Genomic DNA, 16351 nt, shown 5'->3' on the forward strand with positions numbered 1-16351 from the left:
TGCGCCTGCGCGAGGAGTGCGGGCTCGGTGCGCCTGCGCCTTGCGCGTCTGCGAGACCGGTTAGGCGGCCCGCGGCAGTGCTAGGGATCCTTCTGTGTAGTTACAGTTTTGGCAACCCGGCGGCTGTGAGAGGGCTCTGGAGTCCTCTCGGCGGCGACCGGACCAAGGTCAACAGCGACCGGAGCAGCAGTCGAAGGCCGGGCGCGGCATGTCCCCGGTGCCTCGACGCAGACAGTGAAGCGCGGGGCGAGCGGGATGGGTCGGCGCCGGGCGCCAGAGCTGTACCGGGCCCCGTTCCCGTTGTACGCGCTTCAGGTCGACCCCGGCGCTGGGCTGCTCATCGCTGCGGGCGGAGGAGGCGCCGCCAAGACCGGCATAAAGAACGGCGTGGTGAGTACAGTGCCACTGGGGCCGGGTCGCGCCACGGGCTGAGGGCGATTCTGGGAGGGTCTGGGGGCGGGCTGCACCCCTGCTTCGGACCCGGCCCCTCCCGGGTGGGAACCCCGGCATGCCGGGCGTCCCGGCGCGAATTTCATTCGAGAACTCGCCGGTCAATTGAGAGGCTCCTAAGGTAAAGTGAAAACTGCACGCAGCGCTACCTAGGCGGGAACGCCTAGGTTCGACCTCAGGATTAGCACCAGGGGTCTTACCCTGGCTTTTTCCAGGGAGGCAACATAGACTTGTCTGCCTGCCTAATAGCAGCGGCGAGTGAAATATAAGCTAGGTTTCTTCACTCTTCTGAGCGTCATCGTATTGTTCTGCAAGCTAGAGCCTTGCTTGCTGTACAGATTTGTGAGGCTCAAAAAAGAAAAAAAGGTTGCAAAAAGTCTTTTAAAGTTGAAAGTGTAGTTAGCAAAGGGGTAGGGCATCAGACTATAGGATGTAAGTTTGCCCCTGAGGTGCTCTCTGAACCTCATCCTGGTTCCCTCTCCCACAGCACTTTCTGCAACTGGAGCAGATTAATGGGCGCCTTAGCGCCTCCTTACTACACTCCCATGACACAGAGACACGGGCCACCATGAACTTGGCGCTGGCTGGTAACATCCTTGCTGCGGGGCAGGATGCCCACTGTCAGCTCCTGCGCTTCCAGACCCATCCGCAGAAGAGCAAAAACAAGGCAGAGAAGGCAGGTGAGAGCCCCCTCTCTAGCTTTGGGAAGAGGGTTAAATAAGTAAGATCTCTCTCATCTTGGTCTCTGACGAAGTGGGGCTGGAAGTGGGGTTATGGTAGCAGGCGAGAAGCTCAATGTTCACCACTAGAGAGGGGGCCAGTACTACTTGCTTTAGAAACCTGGAACCTGGCAGGCTGTTTGTGTTGCAGGTTCCAAGGAGCAGGGACCTCGACAAAGGAAAGGGGCTGCCCCAGCAGAGAAGTCTGGAGCTGAAACCCACCAGGAGGAGGTAGAATTCAGCGTAGAGAATTTGCAGGCGGTGCAGACAGACTTCAGCCCTGATCCACTGCAGAAAGTTGTATGCTTCAACCATGATAATACCTTGCTTGCCACTGGAGGGACGGATGGCTACGTTCGTGTCTGGAAGGTGTGGTTTTGGGAGGTTAGAGGATGAGTGTCCGTAGCAGCAAGGCCAGAATTGTGAGAAACTGAACGTGGGTTCTGGGGAACTTGTGAGTGAAGCCTGCACTGAGCGGGCATTAGTAGAGAAGAGGGGTGAGTATCATTACGCTCATGCCGGGTACCTAGGCTAACTATGGTGGTGGTTTGGCTGCAGGTACCCACCTTGGAGAAAGTTCTGGAGTTCAAAGCCCACGAAGGGGAGATTGAGGACCTGGCTTTGGGGCCTGATGGCAAGGTGAGGAGTTAAGAGGGTGGAGAAAGTAGGTGATTATGCTGCTTGCCCAGTAAGTGGATCCCCTAACTGTCCATCCTTGGAATCTTGATTCCTGACTAGTTGGTAACTGTGGGCTGGGACCTTAAGGCCTCCGTGTGGCAGAAGGATCAGCTGGTGACACAGCTGCACTGGCAAGAGAACGGACCCACCTTTTCTAACACGCCTTACCGCTACCAGGCCTGCAGGTGTGAAGACCCCAGAGGGTGGCTGAAAGAGGCACAGCCTAGATGTGGGGGAGTGGGAGGAGACTGGGGGGAAGCTGGGGAGGATCGGAGCCCTGTCGGGTGTTACCCTAGGCCTCACTAGGGTGCAGGAGGGCACACACCTCTGAGGAGGGTTGGGCAGGTCCCAGGAGCTGAACAGCTTCTCGCCCGGCCCCCAGGTTTGGGCAGGTTCCAGACCAGCCTGCTGGGCTGCGACTCTTCACGGTGCAGATTCCCCACAAGCGTCTGCGCCAGCCCCCGCCCTGCTACCTCACAGCCTGGGATGGCGCCACGTTCTTGCCCCTTCGGACCAAGTCCTGTGGCCATGAAGTCATCTCCTGCCTTAGTGTCAGGTGTGAGACAGTGGTGGCTTGGCTGGGTATGGGGGGACCAGGGGGAGCTCAGGGAGACGTGCTGCCTGAGTCCCTGAGGACTGTTGTTGCTGCACAGACTCCAGGACAGTGAGCATTTTATTGTCTGTTGCAGTGATTCGGGCACCTTCCTAGGCCTGGGCACGGTCACTGGCTCTGTTGCCATCTACATAGCTTTCTCTCTCCAGGTAATGGGTGGAGGTGGGCACAGCCCTGAGGGCTGTTTGGGGTGGGGATTCTAGGCCTGCTTCTGCACTGAGTGTGCAGGAAGGAGTCTAGCCTGTAGCGGGAAGGTCTTCTGGGGGCAGAGGCCGTGTTTTCCAGAAGGAATGTTCCCAATTGGGCCTTCCCTCATTAGTTTTCCTCCTGTCCCCAGCGCCTGTACTACGTGAAGGAGGCCCATGGCATCGTGGTGACAGATGTGGCCTTTCTACCTGAGAAGGGTCGTGGTCCAGAGCTCCTTGGGTCCCAGGAAACTGCTCTGTTTTCTGTGGCTGTTGATAGCCGTTGCCAGCTACACCTGCTGCCCTCACGACGTGAGTCCTTGGGGTGGGTGCGGTGGGGGAACCACCCCAGCTTTCGCTGTAGCGAAAACTTGCCTCCTGGAGAATGGGATGCTTATCTGTGGCCATCTACCCCCTTCTTGAATGGTTCTGTTCTCTGGGCTGTGATGCTCCCTTGCCTCCTGACTTCTTCCCTTCCCCCCCTGGCAGGGAGTGTTCCTATATGGCTGCTGCTGCTGCTGTGTGTCGGGCTTATCGTTATGACCATCCTGCTGCTCCAGAAGGCCTTTCCAGCTTTTCTTTAGCCTCCCTGCTCCCCGGGAGCCAGGGGCCTGGACACTACCACCTTCTAGACCAGTGTGGGCCTACCACTGCTCGCTCCATCTGGGTCCACAGCTGAGGTTGCCTCTGATGAGACTAATGGGCAGTGCCTGCCCTTTCCAGTTAAAGCTTGGCTGCGGCCCTGTGCGACACGGAGTCCCGGGAGCCTTGCAGTCGTCATCTGTGGATTGCCCAGGACCGCGGTGTCCGAAGGCCAGGCCACACCTCCTGTCTCCGTCCCTCTGCCTACCAGGGGCTCCATAGTTGAGCTTGTCCTTTCTCCAGAAATATGTGAAGATGCCCAAGAACCTGGAGGCACTGCTGTCCTTCCCGCAGAAACAGTCGTTTTCTTCTCCTCCCCTCACAGCCTCGTGGCCAGTTGCTCTTCACATGAGCTCCTGGCATTTGCTGGGGCAAGCACTGGCCTGGGACTTGGTATTAGGGAAGGAAGGGGCAAAAGGAAGAACCAGGCAGTAATCTTTGGGTTCAGCTGGGTAGCTCCAAGCCAGCCAGGCTAAATATGCAGTAAATTCCTGGACAGCCTACCCTAGCCTTGAGAAAAGGGAAAATGAACTTCAGCGCATTAGGCAGGAAAAGTTGATATTTAATAAACAAGCGAAGACTGAACTGAGGTTCCAGATGGTACTCTTGTCAGCTTTTGCCTCCCTCAGAAGGAGTGGGTGCCCTGAGGCTGAGCAGCTCTGCTGGGTGCTGGAAGATAGCTTTGGCATACTGATGCAGGAGGCGGCTCAGGTAGCAGTGCTGCCAGGGGAGCGATCCTTCCAGGAAGCCAATGTGGCCACCCCGAGCTGTGACGAGCAGTGCAGCGTGGGGAGAGTCTTGGGCAGCCTGTAGGGGAAGGGCTAGGAGGGGTTGGAGAGGAGGTCAGGAACCCTGGCCTCTGCCGAGAGCCCAGGCTCTCTCCACTGGCACTGCATGGCCCATTTCCCCTGGGGCCTAAAGCATCCAGATCCCAGGTGCGCACCATGGACTGGGGCGAAGGGGTCAGCAGCTGCATTGAAGCAGAGCACAGGGATCTGGGTGGCCTCTGCCTTGGTTTCCTGGGCTTGCTGCTCGGTAATAGGCAGCACAGTCTTGATGTCCAAAGACCACAGTTGTGTAGAGCTCATCGAGGTGGTGGATTGTGTGGGCCTGCAGGTGGTGGTGGGTGGGGTAGGCTAGGATGAGGATAGGGAATAAGGTGTTGGAAGAACAGTTTGGGGCAGAGAGGGGATAGTTGAAAGACTATACCTGTAGCACAGAGTCTACATTCACCACCTTTTCCATCACCTTTCTGTTTCTGCAAAAGAACACAGGGTGGGACTTCCCTGGTGGCACAGTGGTTAAGAATCTGCCTGCCAATGCAGGGGACAAGGGTCCGACCTCTGGTCCAGGAAGATCCCACATGCCGTGAGCAACTAAGCCCACGTGCCACAACTACTGAGCCTGTGCTCTAGAGCCTGTGAGCCACAACTACTGAAGCCCACACGCTCTAGAGCCTGTGCTCCGCAATAAGAGAAGCCACTGCAACAAAGCCCGTGCACCACAACAAAGTAGCCCCTGCTCGCCGCAACTAGAGGAAGCCTGCGTGCAGCAACGAAGACCCAACGCAGCCAAAAAGAAAAAATTTTAAAAAAAGAACACATAGGGCTTTGGCTCTACTCCTGGACCTGACCCAGAGCCAGCCTCTGTCTTATCTCACGAGTGAGAAAATCCAGACAGAGAACTGACCCGAGCACTGGGAGAACCTGGCATGTCTGCCACCCTACCCTGTTTGCTTCCCTTTTCCACTTGTCGAGACCCTACCGGTTCCCAGCTCGGCAGAGCCCAGCAGTGAGGTGCTGATTGAAGAGAAGTGAGTTCAGTGGGGTCTCCAGGGAGCAGCTGCTCTCAGAGGAATCCCAGCATGCAGGTAGAGTCAGTGCTGCCACCAACCCCGCAGCCCGTCCCATTCGAGCCAGGTGGTTCAGCACTAATATCCTGCAGGGTTGGCCCAGGGGCCATGAAAGAAGGGTCTGTACTGGTGAGTCGGAATAGGAGAACGGGAGAGAACATGGAGGAGGAAAGAGAAAAAGGAAGACTGGGCCTTTGGGTTAAGTGCAGGCAGCCTTTACCCTCCGGGAGAGGTGCCCACAGCCAGCAGTGGAGCTTGGGAGTAGCGGCTCTTCGTGTGGTTCACGACTGTCTCCAGATCTTCAGTGTTGCTGGCACAGAGGGCCCTGTAGGTCTGAGGCAAACCGGATCATCGGGTAGGGAAGGAAGCCCTGACCAGAAGGCAGAAAGGTGAAAGGGCCCAAGAAATGGAAGACAGGTAGGTTGGGGCCCAGGGTCTCTGAAGGGAGTGGGGTGAAGGGCCACTACGAGGAAGGAGGTTACTCGCCAGCAGTTCTTCCCCACGGCAGCCCCGGTTATTAAATAACCATAGCCCTGTGGCACACACAGGTAAGTGTTAGGCAGACCCTCCCTAAGGGCTCCTCTCCCCTTTTGGTAGGTTTCAGAAAGGCCTCCGTCAAAAGGTGCCCTTCATATGGCACCTCCTCCCCGTAGCTAGCAGGGTCTGAATTGACCCTCCCCCAACCCCCAACACACACAATTATAAGTTATCAGACACCACCCAATTCCGCTGGGCTGTGTCCATCGTTACCTATAGCCATCCTTCAAAGCTTGGTCAACTAGGTGCAAGATATATGTCTCCTGACTACTGCCTGTGATACCAGGAAGCAGTAATAACAACGGGCTGGGTGGTTATTGGGCTGGGTTAGGATATTGACTGCCGTTAGGCTGGCTGGCCCAGTCTGGGAGGAGCTGTCCTCTATCCAGGGTTTCGAGAACTTCCCTTTGGTTTTGGAGAAAAGGGCACAGAAAGATACTGTTATAACTCCATGTACTTCGAAAGATTTTACACCCTCCTCTCCCTCCCCAAACAACTCCCACAAGTTAACTAGCATCATTTGAGGGCATGCATTATGCAAAACATTAAGACTGTAACGAGGTATACTGGGACATAAAAAGATTTGAGTATTACCTCATGGTTGTGCAATTAAATAGCCTTTCCATATAGCCACTCTGGTTACCCTTAGCACGCTGAGGTAGATGGGTCAAAGGTTACCCCCATTTAAAAAGAGGTACACGAGTAGGTTTCCCCTGTACTTGCAGCTTCATGTTCACCCCCATTTGTCCCTTCTTACCTTGAGTAAGGGGCTACAAGCAGAGGCTGCAGTAAGACTCTGAAGATGGTTTGTAGCCGTCCCTTAAAACACCAGAGCATAGGGTAGAAAGTCTCCACAGTGACTGGACAGTGTTGCTCCAGGAAGGCCAGAAACGGACCCAGTCACCAGTTGTGGCCTCTGTAATCACACAACACAATGTGCCTCCCCTGATTTTTGCATCAAGCCAGTGAGGTACCTGATACCAGAGTGACCCCTTTCCAGAGGCCAGCCTGGAGGGCACTCCTTTGGGCGTGAGAAATGTAGCATACCTCAATCTGGAATGGTCAAGTCACCTCTGTTAAGATGGTCCCACTAGGGCCCCAACTCCAGTCCTAGAGTGTCACCTCTCCAGAATTGCCCCTGAACCAACTTCCACACTCAACCTATCCATGCCCCAAACCCATTTTGGAGAGAGCAAGTAATATAAATTGCCCAGCTGATCTGCAGGAAAGGTTGGGATCCTGGACAGAGGCTGAAGAAGTGTAGCACCATTCAATCTGTGACTTTTGTCTTTTTAATTGTCTACACTTCTGCCAGTTGAATTATCCACACTCGCATCTCAAAACTAGCTCCAGTCATGTTGGCTCCTTCTGATTTTAGCATTCCATTGTTGCATATTCCCATTTCCTATTGCATGTGCTCGCTGCTGAAGGGCTTCTTTGTACCGCACCACCTCATTTTCTTACTTAGCAGCCCCTGCTGTTAGACCATGCTCTAAAGGAGGAATAGTCCCAATGGGAACAGATTTTCGTCATGCCAGACAGGAGGAAGGTTAACAGGGATAGGATGGTGGGCCACATGAGGTCACTGGGCACTTAGCCCTATCTTTCAACCTCTCTGCTTGGTTCTTCTGGATACACATCAAGTGAATGAGAGGGCCTAGCCACATAGAAGGCTTATGAAGGGGGAGTATGCTGCACAAAGACACAAGGCCTCAGACTCAAGAAACAGAAATTGCATTTCTGTTGCAGGCCTGAAGGGACCCAAGGACCAGATTCCCATCTCTTCTTGCAGTCAAAAGGGGCTACGTAGGGGCCTCCCTGATGGCGCAGTGGTTGGGAGTCCCCCTGCCGATGCAGGGGACACGGGTTCGTGCCCCGGTCCGGGAAGATCCCACGTGCCGCGGAGCAGCTGGGCCTGTGAGTCATGGCCGCTGAGCCTGCGCGTCCAGAGCCTGTGCTCTGCAACGGGAGAGGCCACAGCAGTGAGAGGCCCGCGTAGTGTCTCAGCTAACTTATCCTGAGAACAATTTCTAAAGAATTCTTCCTAAGAAAATTAACCCTGGAGGAAAAATAATTATTCAATATGAAAATATGTTGCTTAGATATTTCAAAATTTACATTTAAAAAAAGGGGGGGCTACGTAAATTATGAACTAGAGAGGCCAGGTTGGTAACTGTGACTGTTGTGACTCATACCCTGGGTCTTAAGCCCTGGAATAATAACACCTGTGATTCATTGTATGCTATTTGCTGGCACTAGGCTAAACCCAACCTTATTATAAGAAACTATGACAGGTTAAGTTGTTTGCCCAAAGTCACACAGCTAGCAAACGGCAAAGCGGAATAATAATTACGATATTAGGCAAAATATTCTCTGACATAAATTGTACCAATATTTTCTTAGGTCAGCCTCCCAAGGCAATAGAAATAAAAATAAACGAATAGGGGTTTCCCTGGTGGCGCAGTGGTTGAGAGTCCGCCTGCCGATGCAGGGGACGCGTGTTCGTGCCCCGGTCCGGGAAGATCCCACATGCCGTGGAGCAGCTGGGCCCGTGAGCCATGCCCGCTGAGCCTGCGTGTCGGGAGCCTGTGCTCTGCAACGGGAGAGGCCGTAACAGTGAGAGGCCCGCGTACTGCAAAATAAATAAATAAATAAACGAATAGGACCTAATGAAGCTTACATCTGCTTTTGCAGATCAAGCTTTTTCTAATCAAGCTTTTGCACAGCAAAGGAGACCATAATATGGAAAGTCAACCTACAGAATGGGAGAAAATATTTGCAAACAATCAGACCGACAAGGGCTTAATTTCCAAAATATACAAACAGTTCATACAACTCAACAACAACAAAAATAAACAACCCAATCGAAAAATGGGCAGAAAAAAACAAGAAAAAAATGGGCAGAAGACCTAAATAGACATTTCTCCAAAGAAGAAATATAAATGGCTAATAGGCACATGAAAAGATGCTCAACAACTCTAATAGCGAAATGCAAATCAAAACTACAGTGAGGTAACAGCCCACACCAGTCCGAATGGCCATCATTAAAAACTCTACAAATAACAAATGCTGGAGAGGATATGGAGAAAAGGGAACTCTCCTACACTGTTGGTGGGAATGTAAGTTGGTACAGCCGTTATGGAGAACAGTATGGGGGTTCCTCAGAAGACTAAAAATAGAATTACTGTATGATCCAGCAATCCATACAAAATATATCCATACAAAATTCTAATTCAAAAAGATACATGCACGCCTATTTTCATAGCAGCACTATTCATAATAGCCAAGACATGGAAACAACCTAAATGTCCATTGACATATGAATGGATAAAGAAGATGTGGTACATATATACCATGGAATACTACTCAGCCGTTAAAACACACACACACACACACACACACACACACACACACATTTGCAGCAACATGGATGCAACTAGAGATTACCATACTAAGTGAAGTCAGAAAAAGACAAATACCATATATCACTTATATGTGGAATCTAAAATATAACACAAACAAACCTATCTATGAAACAGAAACTTAGGGACATAGAGGACAGACTTGTGGTTGCCAAGGGGGAGGGGGTTGGGGGAGGGATGGACTGGGAGGCTGGGGTTAGCAGATGTAAGCTTTTATATACAGGATGGATAAACAACAAGGACCTACTGTATAGCACAGAGAACGATAGTCAATATCCTATGATAAACCATAATGGAAAAGAATATTAAAAAAGAATGTATATAAATTGTGTAACTGAATCACTTTGCTGTACAGCAGAAATTAACACATTGTAAATCAACTACTATTAAAAAGTGTAAAAAATAATTATGATATTACCACTAATACTAGTAAGATTTGTTGAGTGCTCTTTATGTGCCAGGTATTGTGCTAAGCATTTTACATGATTATATCCTATAACCTTCACAATAGCTCTTTGAGATAGGTACTATGATCCCCCTGTGGGAACGTGTTTGAATATTGGGTAAGTTGTCAAAGGTCACAAAATGTGCCAAAGCTAGTTAGCAGTGGAGCTGGGATTGAAACTAAGAGTTTGTGCTCTTAGTCACTTTACTATGATACCTCCTAGTTGCCCAGATTTTGAGTTATCAATTTATTAAATCTTTGGTCAAACAGCTCAGTTGTGTAGAACAAGGTGCTAATAAATCACAGGTTTGATGTATGTGGGTTAGTTTCATTTGAACTCTAGTGAAGTGTTTCTTGACTTATCCCTGAGAATTAGTTAAATGCCATTAGTCACTGTGGATGAATCAATTCCAATCCATTACCATGCTGGACAATCCAAACTGCATGTCCTCAGTGTCCAGAATGACACTTTCCCTGAATTTAAACCAGTATTTGGAAATCAAAGAAGGATTTGGAGTATAAAGTGGCAGAGGTCTCTGACTTCTCTGTGGCTGGTTGTAAGCAAAGGAAAATGTTTAGTTCAGGACAGCTCTGTTCTGAAATGACTGACTTTCCAAATCAGGCATATAAGGTAAGGTTTATAGGGTATTGTGAGGTTTGGATTTTTAAAATTGTTTTACTAAGGCAGATGTATTCTATAAACAATACATAGGATGTATAAAGCTCGGAAAATACAGAAAAGTTGAGGTAACATTAAATTTCCCTATAGATCTTTTTAAAGGGCTTGAATCAATAGGTTTCTTGTTAGACTCAGCTACTTAGAACCGAGTTTAATGAAAATTAAAAGATTTAGATTTTTGTGGCTATGTAAATTACATAAATTTCAGTGAGAATAAAGTTTCCAAGTTCATCAAAATCATCCTCTTCGGATTTTTCCATTGCACTCTACATGGAGAGCCTAGAACTTAAAACAGGGCTGAATGAGCAAGGACAGTTAGGGTTATCCATTAGTCCTGAGCTAGGCGGGGAACCTCTGCCAGAGTCCTTAAGAGAAGCAAGGTCCTACTGCCGATGATGTGGACAAACACTTGCGGAAAAGCGGGGTGGAAGGCATCCTGAGGTGTCAGGGAGATATGCACACTATCTGAAAGACCCATCTGGCATGGGGAGTACGCGAGATGCAGAGAATCCAGGCAGGCAAAGAACCGACTCTTCATTAGGTGATAGTAGCAAAGCTGAGCCTGGCTGGAGCGCGGGGCCGGAGTGGTGGTGGGGCTGTGGCGTCAAATTTCACCTGGGCCAGGAGACCCCACCCAGCCAACCTCCACAAAGGGCTCGAGCCCCGGCTGGAAGCTGCCCTCAGACTCGAGTTACCTACACCCGCCGGAGAGAGCTCTGGACCCGCACCCACCTGGGCCACCCATGCCCAGTAGTAGCCCAAGTAGAGGGCAGCGCCAAGTCCCAAAACCAGAGAGACAGACTCGGTCCAGGTGTCATCTTGGGGGCCCAGGGAAGAGCTCAGCCCCTCCCATTGCTGAGTCTCCACCCCCAAGTTCTCGACTGGCTCTGACGCCTGAGCTTCGATTAGTGGGCCCGCAGGTGCGCGCTGGGCCCTGCCCTTTACGCGCCATTGGACAGCCTGTGCGGGTTCCGCCCTCACTGCCCGGCGATTCGGGGACCCGGGCCCCGCCCACCGCCCGTGCTCCCGGCGGCGGGCGTGGCGAAGGGCAGTGCTAGGACGTCGACGGGGTGGGTGGGCCGCATCTGGGCAGTCTGCGCGGAGCTGACCCAAGGGTCCTGCGAATGGCCTCCCCGCCCGCGGGCCGGGTTTCGCGCCTCTACGGCTCCTGCTTCCGCTTCGCGGTCACCGGCCCCGCGGGCTCTTGTGAGGACTAGCGGCCTTCCCCGCAGCCGCCATCTTGAGGGGCAGCTCCAGCTTCTTCTTCCTCAAACCCTGCCCCGGAGCGGCGAGTCTGACAGCCTGGCCAGAGTCTCCCAGCCTCTCAGTCAGTCACACACAGGGCACAGCCAGTGACGTGGTCACACCACTCTACTCCCGTAGTGTTCAGTCATTGACAGTGGCCCTCACACACTGGACACGATCATTCACACCGACACCCCACAGTGTCACGTAGTCAAGTTTCAGCTACTTGAGTGAGTGGCATTCCGCACAGAGTCACACACACATGGGTTAAAGCCACTCGTCCAGTGTCACTCTACGGTGTCTCATACAACCCCTGTCACAAGTACAATAGATACTCATCACCCACTCTGTACCAGGCACTTGGGATGCTGTTCCTGTCTTCAATGGGATATGGAAACAAGTAAGTAATCTACTAGAGCAATGGCTCAACCTTGACTGAAGATTGGAATTATCTGTGAGTTTCTAAAACTAGCAGTGCCCAGGCCCCACCCGCTTAGTTATGGTTGGTCTGGAGAGGAGCCTAAGTATTAATAACAACTTAAAATCTCTCTGGAAGACTCAAATGTGTAATCAGGGTTGAACCCCTGCAACAGAGAGCATGGTGCTAGATAAGGGAAGTACTAGCTGCAGTGGGGGTCCCGGGGAGGGTGCCCAGACTCCATGGATCAGAGAAAGCCCACCCAGATATTAAATGACAATACATTTAAGGCGAAATCAAAAAATAAGTAGTAGTTTCCAAGACAAGGTGGAGGAGGGGAGAGAGTAATTGTTCCAGGAGAGGGAAGAGCACAAGGAAAAGCCTGGATGTGAGAGACTTCTTAAAGGAACCAAACGAAATTCGGTGTTGCTGGAGCATGTGAGATGGTCAGGAATCAGGTTGTGGGCCGCTGCATAAAGGATGTTAGGCTTTATCCTAAGGGTGGAGGAAAGCCATCAGAGTTTTAAGAAGGGGTGGGCGACATGATCAGAGTTATATTTCAGAAGAATCATTCAGGCTACTTTGAGAATGGATTGGAGGGGGATTGAAAAGTAGGTTAATTAGGAGGCTGTTAATGGAAATTTGGCATGGACCGTGGCTGCCTGGACTGGGGGAAAGCTCAGGAGAGGAGTGAAGATCTTTAAGATAGGAGGCAGAATTGATAGGACTTGGTAGTAGGTTGGAGGTGGGGGAAGAAGGAGGAAGCATGGACGACCCCCAGTTTTCTGACTGCATAGATTCAGGGATGCATGGTGGTAACATTGGGAGAGGGAAGCGGGGGGAGGGGAAGTTTTGAGGAGGAAGATGATGCATTCTGTTTCAGACCCGTCTGGGGTGCTGGTAGGTGTTCTAATTGTGTTTTCTTAGATTCTGAATTTGTCTCTTTGGCATCCGTTAATCACAGGACCAAACTCACAGCTCCCCTGCAATCCAGAGGCCATACTCTGAACCACTTCCGTTATCCAACTCTCACAAACCAAACCAATATTTTCCCTTTCCTAGATAAACCCAGGACCAGGGACCAGTCAACTAGGGACAGCCCCTATGCCCCAAAGCTCTCTGAAGTTATTAAAACTGGCCAACCCTAAACTGTTTAACCTGCCTCATATTGCTTTTCTACTTTAATAAAAGCTGTGGCCTGTGCCTTCCCCTTGCACCTTTCTGCCTTCTGACCCACACTGGTGCTTCCCTCTGTGGTCCTGCGTGGTGGTGAGCTGTGCCTCTCCTTCCTAAGGGAACTGTAACATTAAACTTTTCTTTAAAAATTAAGATCCAGCACAAATCAGTAGGCTGTTCAGTACCTGAAGTGGTCTGGGGCTCAGAGATTGGAATTTGAGATATGGTAGTTATCAGCATTTAGATGATATATTAGCTTGCAGGGTTGCCATAACAGAGTGCTGCAAACTGGTTGTCTTGAACAACAGAAATTTATTGTCTCACAGTTCTGGAAACTGGAAGTCCAAGATCAAGGTGTCAGCAGGATTGGTACCGTCTGAGAGCAGTGAGGAAGAACCTGTTCCATACCTCTCTTCTAGCTTCTGGTGGTTTGCTGAAAATCTTCAGCATTCCTTGGTGTGTAGAAGCTTCACTCCAATCTCTGCCCGCATCTTCACATGCTGTTCTCCGTGTGTGTGTGTATGTGTGTGTGTGTGTGTGTCCGTGTCCAAATTTCCCCTTTTTATATGAACACCAGTCATACTGGATTAGGGGCCCATCCTACTCCAGTATGACCTCATCTTCACTAATTATATCTGCAATTACCCTATTTCCAAATAAAGTCACATTCTGAGGTATTGGGGGTTAGGACTTCAACATATGAATTTTTGAGGGACACAGTTCAACCCATAAGAGATAGTGATGGAAGCTAAGTGAATGCAAGAACACGTGAGCAGACGGGGAATGAGGAGAGAGCCCAGAGGAACTCCGACACATGAAGAAACTAAGAAGAAATGACTAAAGAGAGAGGAATGGTATTGCTGAAACCAAAGATACCACGACCCAAGGAGGCAGTGTCCAGCAGTATCCACCTGTCCACCACAGGAAGGAGGACAGGGTGACTTTGATGAGAGTGAGTTTGTTGTTGTGGATGGATGCTGATAGGAAGGAGCTGATGGGGAGGGAGAAGTTGACGATTCCAGAGAGATAAGAAGTCATGCACTCAAAGAACTAAGTCTTTGAGCCAGTGGGTGAGGAAGTAGTCTGAAGCCTGGGTGGAGGAACTGGCTGCTCTGAGAAAACTGGTGACACTGCATTTTGACCACAAAGCTGTAGCCACACACTGCAACACTGTGCTGGCAAACAACTGCCACTGTCACCCTGAAGCTGATACTTTCCCAGGCCCCCCCCCCCACACCATGGCTCATATGGAGCCACTTCTCAGTGATGTGCAGTCACAGTCACACAATGATACCTTCACCGGAAACCGACAGTCACGGGTGTCACTTGAGCATCACAACTCAGGAAGAGTTCAGCCAGATACCCTGACAGACACAGCACTCACATCCTGTACGGTCACACACCCGGACAGTCACACATTGGCCACACTCTCTCAAGTACTGCCATGCTGGATACACAGCCACACGAAACACCCCCTACCGTGTCACAGGTCTCTCATCCACACAGCCACACACACCAGTCACAATCACACAGGCTAACAGTAAGTCACATTCTGTCTTGTCACACACATCTGGGTCCCAGCAGGGAGTGCGCCCCAGTTAAACGGGCTTCTCATTACGCACCAGCTTCATCATCTGTCTCTGCCTCTCTCTCTCTAGTTGTCTGTGCCTGTCACACACGCACACGCTCTCCCTTGCCGGGTGCCGGCCGCCGAGGGCCGGGGTCTGCGGGCCAGGCGGGGCGGAGACCCAGGCCACGGCGCTGGCGCTCCGGACTCTGCCCGGGCCAGGGCGGCGGCCGCAGCCGGGAGGGCTACGTGGAGCGGCTACGTGAAGCAGCCACGTGGAGCGGCCCGGGGGAGGGCCGGGCGGCGGGAGCCGAGGCGCGGCGGCCGCGGCGGCGCACAGACTCGAGCGACGACCCAGCCGGACCCGGCCCGCGTCGCGCCGCCGCAGGTGGGTGCGAGCCCCGCCCGGGGCTGGCGGGTTGGGGGCCGGGGACCCCGCCGCGGGCAGCCGGGAATACTGGGCGCCGCGGGTAGGGACCGCGGGCAGGGGCGGTCTCCTGGCCACGTCGGAGGCTGAAGGCGCAGTCCCTCCGCATCCCCTGCGGCTTGGACGGCGCCGGACCGCTGGCTCTCGCCTCTGGGCGCCTATCCGAGGTTACCCCTGAGAGCACGTAGAGGGAGGGCCTGGAAAGCGAGGCCTGAGCTCCCTCGCTGTGATGAGGTGGGGTTCACAGTCCCCCAAGGGCTTTTCCCTCCGGTGTCTCATTCGTTGCTCTTCACAGTCCCGGGGGGACGGGAGGCTGGCAGGAGTTTCATCCTCATTTGACAGCGGAGGAGAAGGGGGACCGGGGAGGGGCCGAGGTTATCACCCAGCTAGAAGTGGCAGGAGGAGCCCAGCTCTCAGGTGTGGGACCCATTTGTCTGTATAGCCAGTGCCTCTTCTCTTGCGCCCGAGGGTGGGAGGTGCTGGGAGTCACAGGCGGCCCTGGAGAGATAAGTTAAGGGAGAGGATTGAGCTCAGAATTACTTCCGACAGTTCGAATTAGGCAGAAATGGAATGCGTGCCCTGTGGGTGGTAGGCTCCTGTCCTGGAAAGTCCAGTGGAGGCTGATGGCCACTGACAGGCATGCTGTGCAAGCAGTTTTGCACTGGATGGGAAGTCAAGCAAGAGAAAAGGCCCTGCCGCATCCCAGAGTGTCTGAAATACTCAGGGAGCATCTACTCACTACCATGCACTCAACCTACATTGTTCCGTTGCATCCTCCCCAAGCCCCTACAAGATAGATACCACTATCCTCATTTTTTAAAGTAAAGGTCCCAGAGCTCAGAGACACGAAGACACCTGCTGAGATCACACCGTTAGTACTGTGAGAGGCTGGATTTGATCAGAGGTCTACCTCCAAGGCCAGGCTCTCCTCCCATGCACTGGTGCAAAGGCTTGAAGAAATCAGAGGCTAGAGGATCATTGTGAGTGTGTGTGTGTGTGTGTGTGTGTGAGTGTGTGATGTGAATAACTTTACTGAATTATATCACAACTCTAGCAGTTGTGGTGGCTTTTCTGTGGTCATTAGGGTAAATTATGTTTATGCACGTTATAGAAAATGATTAGGAACGTTTTTATTTGACAGGCAGTTGTTCAATAGCTGCTCTATTTCTGTTGCTTATAAAAGCTTTTGTAAATACTGTAATTAGAAATGTGAAAGTGTGAAGAAATCACATTACACCAACCTCATTACACATTACTTGAGGTGCCTTAGCCTGACTTCCTTTAAATAATAGAGGT

General features: G+C 51.8%; 3 protein-coding genes across 7 annotated transcripts in view; 2 read left to right on the forward strand and 1 right to left on the reverse strand.

Moving 5' to 3' along the window:
- Window positions 1-3872, forward strand: PREB (prolactin regulatory element binding). 2 transcript variants are annotated; one of them, XM_059080035.2, is made up of 9 exons: window positions 1-390; window positions 938-1130; window positions 1321-1538; window positions 1728-1808; window positions 1908-2032; window positions 2230-2403; window positions 2537-2609; window positions 2798-2957; window positions 3135-3872. In XM_059080035.2, the coding sequence occupies exons 1-9, from the start codon at window positions 256-258 to the stop codon at window positions 3227-3229; spliced, it is 1254 nt and encodes a 417-aa protein (XP_058936018.1). In that variant the 5' UTR covers window positions 1-255; the 3' UTR covers window positions 3230-3872. The 2 variants fall into 2 exon arrangements, with proteins under 2 accessions (XP_058936018.1, XP_058936021.1); XM_059080038.2 differs by lacking the exon at window positions 2798-2957 and having other exon boundaries at window positions 4-390.
- ABHD1 (abhydrolase domain containing 1) lies at window positions 3864-11649 on the reverse strand. Its single transcript, XM_067006926.1, is given in 13 exon segments — window positions 3864-4108; window positions 4231-4306; window positions 4308-4397; window positions 4497-4545; window positions 5052-5225; window positions 5360-5472; window positions 5626-5661; window positions 5663-5672; window positions 5890-6081; window positions 6434-6568; window positions 6570-6592; window positions 10955-11399; window positions 11633-11649. Coding segments are annotated over 13 exon segments (1572 nt in total). The 3' UTR covers window positions 3864-3896.
- Window positions 11211-16351, forward strand: part of CGREF1 (cell growth regulator with EF-hand domain 1) — a 17516-nt gene continuing 12375 nt past the window's right edge. The window contains exons 1-2 of one of the 4 annotated variants that reach the window (XM_067007931.1): window positions 14809-15016; window positions 15878-16035. The gene's annotated coding sequence lies outside the window, so the exon portion shown is untranslated. Of the gene's footprint in view, window positions 11868-14808; window positions 15017-15877; window positions 16036-16351 lie in introns of those variants that run through there. The other 3 variants (XM_067007930.1, XM_059080047.2, XM_059080044.2) reach the window with 3 other exon arrangements.

This window comes from Kogia breviceps, chromosome 11 (assembly GCF_026419965.1).
Source record: "Kogia breviceps isolate mKogBre1 chromosome 11, mKogBre1 haplotype 1, whole genome shotgun sequence".
NCBI lineage: Eukaryota > Metazoa > Chordata > Mammalia > Artiodactyla > Physeteridae > Kogia > Kogia breviceps.